This window comes from Python bivittatus, unplaced genomic scaffold (genome assembly GCF_059951505.1).
Source record: "Python bivittatus isolate LINGU-HERP-01145 unplaced genomic scaffold, Pbiv_v1 ctg000350_np1212, whole genome shotgun sequence".
NCBI lineage: Eukaryota > Metazoa > Chordata > Lepidosauria > Squamata > Pythonidae > Python > Python bivittatus.
In genome coordinates, this window is record NW_028277074.1 from 12,991,692 (window position 1) to 13,006,602 (window position 14,911).

The 14,911-nt window shown below is 34.9% G+C and overlaps 1 protein-coding gene across 7 annotated transcripts in view; it reads left to right on the forward strand.

Moving 5' to 3' along the window:
- Positions 1 to 14,911, forward strand: part of USP25 (ubiquitin specific peptidase 25) — a 74,187-nt gene that overhangs the window by 14,448 nt on the left and 44,828 nt on the right. For 6 of the 7 annotated variants that reach the window (XM_015888819.3, XM_088144591.1, XM_015888821.3 and 3 more), the window contains exons 2-5: positions 5,187 to 5,264; positions 7,048 to 7,192; positions 10,918 to 11,041; positions 13,408 to 13,570. In XM_015888819.3, coding sequence (XP_015744305.1) covers positions 5,187 to 5,264; positions 7,048 to 7,192; positions 10,918 to 11,041; positions 13,408 to 13,570 — 510 coding nt within the window. Of the gene's footprint in view, positions 1 to 5,170; positions 5,265 to 7,047; positions 7,193 to 10,917; positions 11,042 to 13,407; positions 13,571 to 14,911 lie in introns of all 7 variants that reach the window. The other variant, XM_088144590.1, reaches the window with a different exon arrangement.

The following is a 14,911-nucleotide window of genomic DNA, read 5'->3' on the forward strand; positions in this document are numbered from 1 at the left end:
TTCCCACAGAGGTCTGCAAGATTGCAATTTGATACATAGTGTTCAGGGATCTCAGTGTATATGGGACAGTGGTGCCAGATGAAGGGTTTTTAGATTTGTTAGGCCCTGGGACGCTTTTGGAGAGGCCAATTCTGAACATGTCAGATGGGTTCCACTTAACCCAAAATGAAACTAGGCTGCAGTGGCATAAGATCAAAACCTTTTAAACAGATCTGTGTGGGAAAGCTGCCAGGTGCTGGGCAGCATCCATTTCAGAAATATTTACATGCTTTAGAAAATACTGTAATGGTTAGGGCCAATGCTGAAAGTAGATTAATGGGTGTGCCTAACAGAAGACAAAATGTTTATCTCAACAATAGTTGCAAAGTAAGCAAGGTACACAGATGTTTTTTATGCCTGCTCTAGATGTCAGGAGATTGGACAGCCTGAGTATTTGGGTGCAAATGAGTATATAGATAGAGAAGGTATGATAGAATGAAGAGAATCAGTAGGATGTAGTCATTCCTAGATACAAATTTCATACAAAACACAGAGAAGTCTGGATTTTTCAGCAGAAATACTATTAGGGATAACTTTCAGTGACATATGTAATTCGATCTAGGATATGGTATTACCCATCTGATCAACATGCTGTTCTTGAAATGGTGGAAGAAATCAAGGAGGCTGCATAGTAAAAGTAGTTATCTTATATGTAGTATTAATCTAATGTTGCTTTGAAAATGCTTGTTCACTTTTACACAGCTGGGGAAGACAGAATTTTTATTTCTCTTTACTTTCCCCTTTGTTTCTTATTTTTTCTTGGTTGAGCTTTAAAATATCTGATAAAATAAAATGATAAAAAACAAAGGCATCAATCTGAGTCTGAGGAACTCAGCAGTTTGGATGCTTGGTTCATGAGTTGAGATTGTGGGCCTGAAATGGATTGGCAATTAACTTTCCAATCTGTCATCCTGGAATGGCTATCCCCCAACTTCTCAATGCTTTACCTGCCTGTTACTATCTTTTGTCCCTAGTGCCTCTCTGTAAATGTTCCTGTTTATTATTATATATTTTAAATGAATTTGGTAGTCATTTTACTTGGTCTTTTGTATTTTACTTTTTGTGGATTGTAACTTACCAGAAAATCTCTGGATAGGGTGGGTCATTTATAAATATTATAAACATTTAAACAGAATGTTTTGGCAGTCCCAGTTTCTATAGTCCATACTATACTCATCATGTATTGTCCAGAAAGCTCACACTGCTTAGTCTAAAGTCAGCATTCTTTGTTGCCTCTCATATTGGATTTTCCAAATCAAGAGAGAATACTTACTTGTCAGAGGTTTTATTTTATGGAGGGATTGTGACATGTCCTTTGGTTAGTCTTGCCAACTTTTGTCTATAGGTGCCTTGAGACATTGGATTTGAACATGCACAACATCTTTGCATTCTGATATGAGCCCTATACAGAACTACTAACTATATATCATAAAGATAAATATGATAAATAATAAATATGATTGAATCCTGTATCCGGGAGATTTGTTTGGGCTACAATCTGGAATTTAATTGTGGGACTTGGTATGTCCCAAATTTTTTTTATTGTAAATAACAAGATATTAAGGACCTTGACTGGAAGGATTTTTTTAAAATCATAATTTTGTTGTTCCTCTGAACTCATTATAGTATAGAAACAGTTGTAATCACAGTGTCACCAACTAACTTCAGTACTAGAACAAGATCAGTTTATCCATATGAAAACAGTGACAGCCCTAGATAAAAGTATTTAACTTGGATTCACCTGTAATTAGTTTAATGAGTTTAATACCATGTATCTATTGTTAACAGTTGCTGTAAGAACAGACCTGTTTTGGTTAATAGACTGCTGCTCCAATGTAGTAAATAGAAACACTGCAGAAAAGATTTTAATATATTGAATTTCAAGTATATTTATTTTGTGTATGTCATGGCCAATTAGGCTAGAGCTAAGTTATAAATAGCTCAGGATCAAAACTCAGCAGCAGTGGTACTGGATCCTATTCCAATCCATGTTCAAATGAAGAAGCTTGCTTCCTTGCTTCCTTGCTTCCTTGCTTCCTTGCTTCCTTGCTTCCTTCCTTCCTTCCTTCCTTCCTTCCTTCCTTCCTTCCTTCCTTCCTTCCTTCCTTCCTTCCTTCCTTCCTTCCTTCCTTCCTTTCTTTCTTTCTTTCTTTCTTTCTTTCTTTCTTTCTTTCTTTTTTGACAATCAGGTTTTAAAGGGCAGACCAATGTTATTGTCATACCAGGCAAGTGTTGATATTTCCAGTGGGGCTAACACAAACTGGAGACATAATCAGCATCTTGCAAATGCAAGAAGATCCCATCTTCATTTGAGGATATTCAGTCAACTGATTATAGGAGCCAGGCTATAATCAGGCACATAGCCTACTATTAAGTGGACCTTCCTGTGCAAGAGCACTTGTCAGACTGATAGAAAATTCTGGGAGCTATAGTCCAACAGATCTGAGGGTACATACTGGGAAAAGCTTTCTTAAAGGCCCTTTCAGAAGTCCCATGATTTAGTAGTTTTTTGTTCCTGTACTTCAGGGTTAGGTAACCTGATTTCCTCTACATGTTTTGGATTTCAGGTGTTGTGGGAACTTGTAATTAAAAACACCTTGTGGGCATGAAGATGCTGTGTCACTCTTTCAATAATATTTAAAATGAGTAAAATAATGTCTAAAAGATAGAAATATTGCTATGGAAACATATTTAATTTGAACAAAAGGAAATAATGTAGTTGATATTTACTACCTACAAATTAAATATTAAGCAATAATAACTATACATTTAAAGCCATAGCATTCAATTTTCTATAATTTTAATTTTTTAAGTATTTTCTAAAAGATGGAATTTGAAAAATTCTATAACAATGTAATAACCATTTATTAATTAAAATAATGATTTTTTAAAAGAATCTACTACAATAAACATCTAAAACTTATTTTGAATCTTATAAAAACACTGCTAGCCCTGTCTTGTCCGGTATCCAGTTTCTTACAGTTGTTATGCAAAAGTCAAAGTGGGTCTATGAAGGCAATAGTTCTGGATTCCCAGCAAGTAGTATTCAAACACAGCTGTTAGGCAGGGGCTAGATGGGTTGTTGTTGTTATGATTATGATTATGACAATGGAGACAGTGTAATGTTCCTATCTTTGCTCTGAATTTGCTTCATGCAGTTGCTGAATGAATAATGTTAGCACCCACTGATTCTCTTTTGGCAACATATGTGGGAAAGTTTGATGTTTCATATTACACAGGCAGCACACAGTTACAAAGTTAGTAAAGTTTTGACTGAGTCTGGAGAATGAAACTCTACATGATACCTTCATGCTGGGTTGGCATTTTACCTGGTTACTGCCCATTTAAACTATCTGTTTGTCTATGCTTAATATTTAGTATATATAAACAGGAGGGCTCAGTTTATGCAAAATAGAGTTAGCCATAACTAGATGGATTTTTTTTTTTAATTAGTTGATAAAGCTAGATGTTACATCAAGAAAATGAGAAGCTGCAAAATTAGTGATATGTACTACATAATTTTCTATCTATGCAAACCTATATTTAAAGGAAATAACTATTTCTGAGGAACTAATAATTGTAAACAAGGTACAGGATACAGTTACATAAACAGAGCAGAATTAGATATGACAGAAACAAAATACCTGCTGTTTTTTAACAAGCTTTTGTTTCTGTTACAATATTGTAGTTTAATGCCCTCAAATACCTCCTGGGGATTGCTCCCATGGAATTTTCTTGGCCATAATACCAAAGTGGCTTGCTATTTCTTTGTTTTGGGATGTTTTTCAACTTCCTAGTTTAGCAGCCCTGGAATTTTCAAGAGAAATCACCATTCAATTACTAACCAGGGCTGAAAACATCCAGGCTTGATACCTAGTTAAATGTTAATGCAATTAAGACTGGAAGAAAATAATTCTTCTAAAGATTAAGATTACATATTGAAATGTAGATTTTGTAGAAATCTATGGATATGTAACTCAGTTTAATAAGGTACTTTACAGGTAGTCCTTGGTTAACGACTGTCCTGTTCAGCAACTGTTCAGACTTACAACAGCACTGAAAAAGTAGGTTTATGACTGATACTCAGACTTATGATGGGAGCAGTGTCCCACAGTCATGTGATTGCAGTTTGCAATTATCACAGCCAGCTTCTGACAAAGTCAATGGGGAAGCTGGTAGTAAGTTGCAGGTCACGGTCTTATGATTTTGCACTTAACAACCATGGGTGATTTGCTTAATGACCACAGTGGAACTGACGTAAGTTGGGTGTGATCATGTGATGTTGCAGGTCCCAACTGCGGTTAAGTGAGGACTACCTGAATTATGAAATAAATTTTATACTTATACTTCAGTCAAGATATATAGAGTCTAGGTCTCAGATCACTCAAAGAAGGCAATAGTGTACTGTCTTTTACCTTTACCTGTCTCTATATAGCAAGCTGCTTTTGAAATCCTTTACAGGGGCAGCCAAAAGTATTGGTACCCCTTTACTTTTTCCCAAAGAATCAGAATTAGCCATGAAATAAGTTGAAACTGACACAAGTAAATGGCATCTGCTGTTCTTTATTCCATAGAGCAGAAACTCTGTTCATTTTACTTAGTAGTTTAATACAGATACTAGTTCAAATATTGGTTGTATACTCCCCTGACAAAAGTTATATTTTGAAAAGTGACTTATAAATCTAAAACAAAGCAAAACAAAAGGCTTTTTGGGACCAGTCTTTTTCTCAAGCTGTTTTGTGATCCTTTATGGTTCTTTGGCAACTTCAGTTCATTTTTAGCGTGCTGATGATTTAGAATTTTGGAAAGGCAATTTTAAAACATCGGATTTGTTTTTGATTCTAAAAGTATATATAGATACTATCTATGGTGTGGAAGTTTATGCAGATATAGCAGCATTCACAGTAGTTTATTGTGTTGTACTTTATCATGGGTATGTTGTCTGGAGATAATGGAAGTTGTAGCAGCTTCTCTAAACTAACCTTCCTGTGCTCCCAGTTTCAAACTGTACACCTTGATGTTGTTAGACACATTGCTTTAAAGAGGAGAAAAAAACCAAGTATTTTCTTCTTCCACTAACTAGCTTTTTTTGTTTGTTTGTTTGCTTTAATTTGTCTTCTATGCTGACCAGCTCTTTAATTCTTCAGCACCAGCAGACGTTTCTGAATCAACTGAGAGAAATCACTGGTATCAATGACACTCAAGTACTGCAGCAAGCCTTGAAGGTACAGTGGTTTTCAAAGATAACCATATTAAATGACTACATTTCTAAGTTGAAACTTTTTAAAGTATTTTTTTTAAATAGCAAAGCTTAATACAATACAATTCAGTACAAGATCATAAGGTGGATTTGAATAGGATGAATTGCAGGTGAATTGAGGGAATATATCTCATTTTTTCTTTTCTTCAGTTTGTAGTCTGATCCAGCTCATTTTTAATTTTTTTTTGTTTTTTTGTTTTTTTTGTCTCCCCATACCAAATTGGGTCCTGTGAGGTTCTGTTTTCAGAGAGACTACTGAAAAACAGATGGGGAAACAGATAAGAGCCTTAACTCCCCTTACCTAATTTCTTTCACACACTCTGTTGGGTTAGAAAGTAACAGATCTGAAATGATGGGTAGGGTGTATCTTTCTCTTCTTCACCCATGTTTATATATACTTCAAGGCTCTGCAACCACTTGCTGTTCAGATGTAGAAACTATAAGCTTTTATTACTATCTATATTAAACCTCAGAATGGAAAAAAGAAAATCTCAGAATCATGTCTTGGGCCTTGACGAATTTAATGTGCTTTGTCTATACTTAGACAATACTTATACTAATAATGCTAAGACTGAAACAATCCATGAACATTGTCTATATTTAAAAAGCTGTTAAAGAAGGACTAACGTAAAGAAGGATTCAGAGAACATGAAACAGGTCCAGGGATAGGCAACAGGGATGATCAAAAGACTACAAGCTAAGATCGCTGAAGAGGGATTGAAGGCACTGAGCATGCTTAGCCTTGAGAAAAGTCCATTTGAGTAGGGATTATGATAACACTCTTCAAATATCTTAAAAGAAGTTACCTAGTCCTCTACTCTGCTCCACACTACAGGATACAAAGTAATGATTTTAAGTGATAGGAAGGCAGTTTCTGATAAATAATAGAAAAATGGTCCTAAGAGTAAAAGCAGTATAACAATGGAACTAGGTACCCACTGAGGTGGTGTATTCCCCTTTGTTGAATGTGTTCAGAAGGCTAAACAATTGTCTGTATGGGGTGCATTAATACAGCTTCCTGCCTGGGCAGAAAGTTGAACTTGCTGATGTAAATAATACCTTCATACTCTAGGGTTCTATCATAATAGAACTAGATATATATAATATGCATACTTTATTTATTTGTTGTTCACACCTTTCCTTGACATATGTTACATACCTTTTTTCTTCACCAAACAAAACTTTCTGAGGTAGGTTGGGCTGAGAGAGAGAGAGGCTGGTCCAGAATCATTCATTGAGCTTCCATGGTTAAGCATGGGCTAGAACCTGGATTTCCCCATTCCTAATTCAGCATCTTAACCACTACACAACATTGGCTTTATATTTAAAAATATAAGATACATAGGTCATTTTAATCATGCTTAACTGATTGTTTATTCAAATTCATGTTCAACACTGAAGTTGCAAGATTGATTTCAAACCTCCTTGCTAATGTTTTATTTAGGAAACATGTATACTACGGGCAGCATCTAACTTGGGCATTAAACAGTTTCATTTGGGCATTGTAGAATATGGATATATTAAATCAGTGGATCTTTGGATTAAAGTTTGGCTTTCATTGCATTCTGTCTTAAACTTGTTTATCTTCTTTCATATTATTCATTCATCACAGTTATTTTTAAGCTGATTAGGTTTCTAATCATAACATGATATTCATGACGAAGTGTAAACTTTAAATGTACCTGGAGTTGATGTTAGAAGCTGGTCATAAAATGGCATACTGATAATTTATTCTTATGCATTTAAAGGATAGCAATGGGAACCTAGAATTAGCAGTAACCCTCCTAACTGCAAAGAATGCCAAGATTCCTCAGCAAGAAGAAACAACATACTATCAAACAGCGCTTCCTGGCAATGACAGATATATAAGTGTAGGAAGTCAGGCAGATACAAGTAAGTGTTTTTTCTTACCATATAACTACACAACTGAAGAAACTAGAAAAACGTGCTGCCAAATCAGTTTGTACTGCACATTAATGGACTGTATATGTCTACAGAGTTCAGAGTTTTATTTGATAATACAGTTTGATTCCTTCTATGCTTAAACTTGTCTTTTTATTTATTTTGCTAACATTCCAAAAAATAGCACTACATTTCTGAGACTGTTTCGGGTTTATATTACTGAATATATTTTACTTACCAGTTTATTTTATGTGTACTTTAGATTCTGTATAATTTCTAAAGTGAGAAGAGTCTTAGCTGTTTGGCGTTTTTAAGTAAAAAAGAAAAATGGAAATGGGAGAATATTTATTTATTTATTTTATTTATTTGTTTATTTATTAAATTTGTATGCAGCCCATCTCCCCCAGAGGGTGACTCTGGGTGACTCACAATTAAAATCAACCAGTAAAAACAGTAAAAATATAACTATCTATATTAAAATTAGCTAAAAAATAATATTATATAAGAGAATATATACATAAAGAGACTATAAAATTCAAGATGATGGGGGAGGGGGTAGAATCAGTTACCTCACAAGCCAAGTTCAACAGTGCAGGGCCCCAGGCCATCTGGCATAGCCAAGATTTCACACTCTTTCTAAAGGCCATGAGAGTGGGGGTGCACCACACGTCAGGTGATAAGTTGTCCAGGGTGGGGACCACGGTTCTCTTCCTAGACCCCACCAGCCAAAATTCCTTGACTGGTGGGGTCTGCAACATGCCCCTACTGCCGGACCGAGTGGAGCGGGCTCCTCAGATAACCTGGTCCTGTGCCATGAAGGGCTTTAAAGGTAATAACCAACACCTTGAATTGGACCCAGAAACAAACTGGCAACCAATGCAGCTCACATAACAGAGGTGTTATATATGCCCCCCTGGGGGCATTGAAAACTGTCCACGCTGCTGCATTTTGTGCCAGCTGTAGCTTCCAGATACTCTTAAGGGGTAGCCCCATGTAGAGCACATTGCAGTAATCTAACCAGGAGGTGACCAGGCCATGAATGACCGTGCAGAGGGCCTCCTGATCCAGGAAGGGGCATAACTGACACACAACATGAAGTTGCAGAAAGGCTCTCCTAGCCACAACTGCCACCTGCTCTTCGAATAGGAGTCATGAGTCTAGGAGGACCCCCAGATTACACACCAGGTCTCTCTGGGATAGTAGAACCCCATCAAGAACCAAGGATGATGAGCTCCTAGATCTTGAGTCTCCCCGTACCCACAGCCACTCCGTCTTAGCAGGGTTCAATTGAAGCCTGTTGTCCCCTATTCAAGTCCCTACAGCCTCCGGCATTGCGAAAGGGTAGCCACAGCATCACTTAGATCACCTGGGATGGAGATACATAGTTGAGTATCATCAGCATACTGATGACACTTCATCCAGTGGTGCCGGATGATCTCACCCAACAGTTTCATAGTGGGAGTAATTAATTGATTTTTCCTGGCTAATGATTGATATAAAGATCTAGTTTTTAAGATTTCATTGAAAATTTCACTAGAAAATGTATGATTCTCAGTAACTAGAAGTCATTGAAATATATAGGTATGTTACATTCTAAGGTCCTATTCGCACATGGCACTTTTTCTCTGTATGGTTTTTATTTTATTTTATTTTTATTTTATTTTGAAGAAGGAAGGAAAAAAATTGCAACTGTTTGCTGCCCGTATCCAGGCAGCTAATAAATTTTTATTTATGTGCAGATGTAGTTAAAATCGCTGAATTGCAACCAATGTTCATCATTATTACAGTGAAATATAAACATACTGTTATTTGTTTCTGGATAGCAAACACATTTAAATTTTATTTAAACATTTTTATATTATGTATTTTCAACGTTACAATATAATGCAATATAAAACTGAAGGTTTGCTTGCATAATGTTGCAAAGCTAATTTATTCTATGGTTTTAAAACCCTTTCATGTTTAATGATATTGATGCAAACCATTTTTGTTTGATGTATAGCATTCAGTGCTAACTTTGAATCTTACAAGCACTCCATACATTTATAAGTAAACCTTTGTTTATCTAGAATTTCATTTCAAGTATGTGTGATCAGTAAAATGAAACAGTTGTGAGAAATCTTTTTTTTTTTTAATTTTTTGGTTGGCAGTAATATTTGTTCAGAAAGGACAGTAAATACACACACACACACACACACACACACTTACATACATACATACATACATACGTATACATTCATTGGATAGACTTACAAAGTTTGACCTTGATATACCGTATTTTTCCATCAATAAGATGCCCCCATGTACAAGATGACCCCCACTTTTCCAACCCAAAATTAAGAAATCAATATTTTAAAGATAGTGCAGAACACATTTTTATTTAATAATTAGGTAACATTTACTGATACATTCAGTGGGAGGAGGTCCAAACCGTCTCTCTGCAGCTCGATTTCCATGCTCTTTTGCATAACTAATTACATTCAATCACAAGTGAAACTGCCGATAGCTTGTCTCTGCAAACAGACTTCCTCCAATTGGTTTGTTCAGCATCAGCTGACGTCAGTTACATAAGGCTCATGATTGGAGGAAATCTGTTTGCAGAGACAGTATGGGCAGTTTTACTTATGATTGGAGGCTCGTGATTGGAGAAAGCCTGTTTGCAGAGACAAGCTATTTCACTCATGATTGGAGGCTAGGAATAGGAGGAAGCCTGTTTGCAGAGACAAAGTATGAGCAGTTTTGCAACCACGCGGTTCTCTCCTCAGCTTACATCCTTGCATAAGACGCCATTCAATTTTTAGCGTAAGGATTTTAGAAAAAAGTATCATCTGATAGTTGTAAAAATACAGTATATTGGCAGATTCTGCATATTTGACAATAGATAGCATTGTCTGGTTCGTTGAGGTAGAAGTCTTTCTAAACTAAATGAAATGGGGAAAAAACTGCAAGGAATACTTAGTTTAGACAAAAATAACTTTGTGATAACAATTACTTTTAAAGTGTGTTTTTTTAAAGAAATGTGTTATCTGATTGTATGAAAAGTTGTTTGTCTCTGTTTCTGGGTTTGTTTGAGAATCAGCTGTTCTCACAGTTTCCTAAATTTCTGAGGACATCCAGAAGCTTTGCAAGGAATGATACTGTTTAGATCTTTAAAAGATTCTTCATGATAAATAGGTTAAAAATACCAGACCAGTATAGTACCCATGTTGAAACTGATCACTTAATGAGAATTTACCTGATGATATGGTGGCCTGAAGTTTCCTATTCATAGTTGTTTATGTACACTTCTTGTTCTTCATTTCTAGTCTTCCTTCAATTGCATATTGCTTTATTGTAGATGTCCTAGCCAGAATTCTGTATTACTGATTATTTATTTATTTAAAGTTAAAATATTTTTTAAAGTTAAAATATTTCAAGGTGACAGACATCTTTGGCTTAATGCAGATCAGAGTTTTCATGAGCAAACACATTTATGACAGTGGAGAGGTAAAGTGATAGTAAGTACAATCATTGATGAAGTCTCAGTTGGTAGTTCTAATTTAGTTAATGACTCGATATGCAAATGAATGATACTACAGTGCTAGGGGTAAGTAAACTGTTGAGGGAATAAAGAATCCAGTGGAGGCAAGTCTAAACCAGTTGTTAATCATTGCTAATATAGTTGAGTTTTCATTCTGTGCATTTTTAATGTTGAGGAACATAGCTTTGCTTTCCAGATGTAATTGACCTCACAGGGGATGACAAAGATGATCTACAGAGAGCTATTGCCCTCAGTTTGGAGGAATCAAACAGGACATTCAGGGAGACTGGAATAACAGATGAGGAGCAGGCCATTAGCAGGTAACGTACATGAAAAAAGGGGTATTTTTTAAAAGAAAACAAATGCTTTGTTGTTTTACGCAGTCATGATAACTTTCACTTATCTGCTCTTTGGTCTTTTTTTTTAAAATTTGTTTTATTTGCATTCTGCTCTAAATTCTGAAAATTCTAAAAATTATTCTCTAATATTTAAATAGAAGTTGAAGTAAGCTCAGCTATATTGGCATTCTGGTTTTTCTATCTCATTAGCTATTGATTTCTCTTCTGAAATCCTTGTATTTAGCTTGGACTTACCTTAATGTGGAGTTTTATGGGCTTATGCTTTCTGAAAAAGGTAACTGTCTGACATCACACATTGCACTAAGCCTGGTTTGTCAATGAAGCATAGTAGTTAGATTCATGTTAGGCAAATCTGTAAACTGTGGTTTACAAATCACAATTCATGGCCTTAAGATTTCCCAAAATCAAACCTAAACAATCCACATTGTGGCTCGCAACAATAGAATAATATTCAAGAGAAGTCAAGTAAAAGGGAAAAGGATGGAGAGTTTACTCTGTAGATATAAGAGGTTTCTTCTGTAATGTGAAGAACATATGCCAAAGTATCCCTGCACATTTCTACTAGTTTGCTTTTAAAATCACAGCAGATCAGATAGCAAAACTGCATTCAGTTTTCTTTCAAAATTCTTTAGGGGTATGTAAAATTTGCTAACCCCAGAATGAACTCTCCTAGTGAAATCTGAAATATTCCATTTCTGTCCAGACCATGACTTACTTCCTTTGGACTATCCCATTCTGGGATTGATTTGGCAGTTTCCAGAAGTAAATCCTTTGAACTGGGAATGGTATTAGGTAGCCAGGGATAGTCCTGACTCAAAACAGGCCTGTTTCAACCAGAATCATACATTCAGAACATGTCAAACTGTTTCTGGTTTAGAAGATTTACTTCCAGAAATTGCTGTGCCATCCATCTAGAATGACATGGTCCAGAGAGAGAGAATGTTCTAGAGTTCTTCAGAAAAGTACATTCTTGGATCAACAAATTTTGTACATTTTTAGTCTTCTATTGACATTTTTATGGATATGTACAGCAAAATATGTAATAACTATTAGGGGAAAGTTTTATGCTAGAGAAGGGATCACTTCAAATTTGATATTCTGATTGATTTCCCACAGTGATTTGTATATACAGTGATGCTTAAAAGTTTGTGAACCCTTTTGAATTTTTGATATTTCTGCATAAATATAACCTAAAACATGATCTATTTTCATGTTTTCCACACAAGTCCAAAAACTAGATAAAGAGAACCCAGTTAAACAAATGAGTCAAAAACGTTATACAGTCATGTGAAAAAGAAACTACACCCACTTTGAATTCTATGATTTTACAGATCGGGACATAATAAAAATCATCTGGTCCTTAGCAATTAAGGACTGCTAAGGGTGTACTTAGTTTTTCACAGATGGCTTTTCCATTTTGGCTTTCTTTTTGTAAAATAAATGATGACATGGTGTAATATGTCATGTGTTGTTCATCTGAGGTTGTATTTACCTACTTTTGAGAACTGCTAAGGACCAGATGATTTTTATTATATCCTGATATATAAAAACATAGAACTCAAAGAGGATGTACTTTCTTTTTCACATGACTGTACTTGTTCATTTATTCATTGAGGAAAATGATTCAAAGCTATGTAAGTGGTAGTTTTATACCATTATATATTACGCATCATGGTTATAACAAGTGTTTGTGCCATTATGCTGGATGACTTTGGGCCAGTCACACTCTCTCAGCCCAACTCACCTTACAGAGTTGTTGTGGGGAAAATAGGAGGAAGGAGGATTAGGTATGTTCACTGCCTTGAGTTATTTATAAAAATAATAAAGGTGGGATAAAAAAAACCCAGCGACCGCCAGCTGGGCTCCGCCCTAGGAAGAATGGCAAAAACGCTTGCCAGGAAAACTGCAGGGACTCATCCAGGCAGTCTCCGTAGAATTGGTCATGATTGAAAGCGGATTAAAAAAAAAAATCTAATCTAATAATACCCTTTCTCTTTATAAACCTACTAAATGATGCTTTGCGGTAGCTCTATATACTTTTATCCATTGTTTGACAATAGGCAAAACAACACACTATTATTTTTCAGAAGACCAGATTTGATTTTAGGGTCTTTTTACATACATATACGTAATGGTGTAATGTAGGTAATTATTAAATAAACTCTTGCTCAAGTTAATCTATAATTTAGTGTGGGGGAAAATCAGGAGCAGTCTGATTTTTCTGATTAACAGATTTTATTAAAAGGCATAAACATGTTAAAGATCTGCGCAGATATAGATCCAAGTTGTTAGACTGTTTTTTCTAATTATTTCATTTATTTTCTAAGAGTTCTAGAAGCCAGTATAGCAGAAAACAAAGCAAGTCTGAAAAGAACCCATCCAGAAGTCTGGAGTGATTCTCCAAATCCATATGATAGAAAACGTCAAGATATTTGTCCAGTGGGATTAAAAAATGTTGGCAATACGTGCTGGTTCAGTGCCGTTATACAGGTAATATATGTATTCACTTTTTATTGTTAAGCTGTTGTGTTTATCATAATGAAGAGTAAGTGCTTGAAATGCACAAAGATACTGATATGCAGAAATGAATATAAAAAGCCCCCCACAAAGTAGCTTTATGTACACCTGGTTTTATTTTTTTAAGATGGTGAAGAATTGGATAATTAAATCAAAATTATTTGATAATAGTGAGTCAATACATTCAACTTAGGAAGATTCATCTTGCTGGGGACAGGATCAGTCAGAAACTATATTAAGGCTTTGCTTCAATAATCAATTTAGAGTTTACATGCATCATTATCATGCTAAACTGAACAACTTTGATGCCATAGCCATTTATTTTGGACATGTATCAAAGGTTTTGGTGTTTGGGAGTAAACATGAGATCACTGGAAATAATAACTTTGGTATCTCCTGTTTTTGAGCTCTAGGCTACTGGAAAATAAAATAGTAAAATATATATATATTGTTTTAGAGCAATATTATCATGGTTTATAATTGCTATAAGCTTTTTTGAGAGCATCCTTTAAAATGTAATACATAGTAAAATAATAAACATAATTTGCATGATTACAACCAGACTGTAAATTTGTGGCTTTCTGTAGGTTATTCCTGACTATATAAATGGTTGCTCTGTGAAATATATTTGAAAGTCTTGTCTGAATTCAAGAAAGAGTAGCAGTTCCTCAGTCATTTTGTGATACAAATACAGCATGACAGCTGAAATATACTCTTGGCTATAAATAAAGGTGTGCTCATTTTCTCCATATAAAGTCCAAACTTTTTTCATATGATAGTATTATCTTTTATTTATTTATTTATTCAAATTCAAATTTTTTATAGTTGCCCAACTCCAATGGATTTGTCATTTTAATGACTGTTATCATTTTGTTTAAAGTACAAGGCACAATATTGTTTTTTTAATAATATTTTATTGAAAAATTTTAAAGTTACAAAGTTAAAAGTTAGAAATGAAAAAGAAAATTGAAAATACAGACTAATATTTAACTTATACCTGGTAGAAACTTTATAGCAGCTACTGTCCGGCACCATATGTTAAAAAGTGGAATCATAGTTATAATCTCAAAAGTTGATACTTTAAAAAAGTATATTAGTATTGCAATTTTGTGGTAATAAAAATACATACCCATAGGTTTGTTTCTTCATTTTTATTTGCCAAGCAGAGTGGGCTAATGTTTTAGCTACCTATCCTAATTTACTTCATGTGTGATAAATTTGGACATTACCTACTACAGCATTTATTTAACCACAGGATTGATAGGCTTCTTAGGTTGCATCAACTGTGTAACGATATTTCATGTTTTCCTTGGG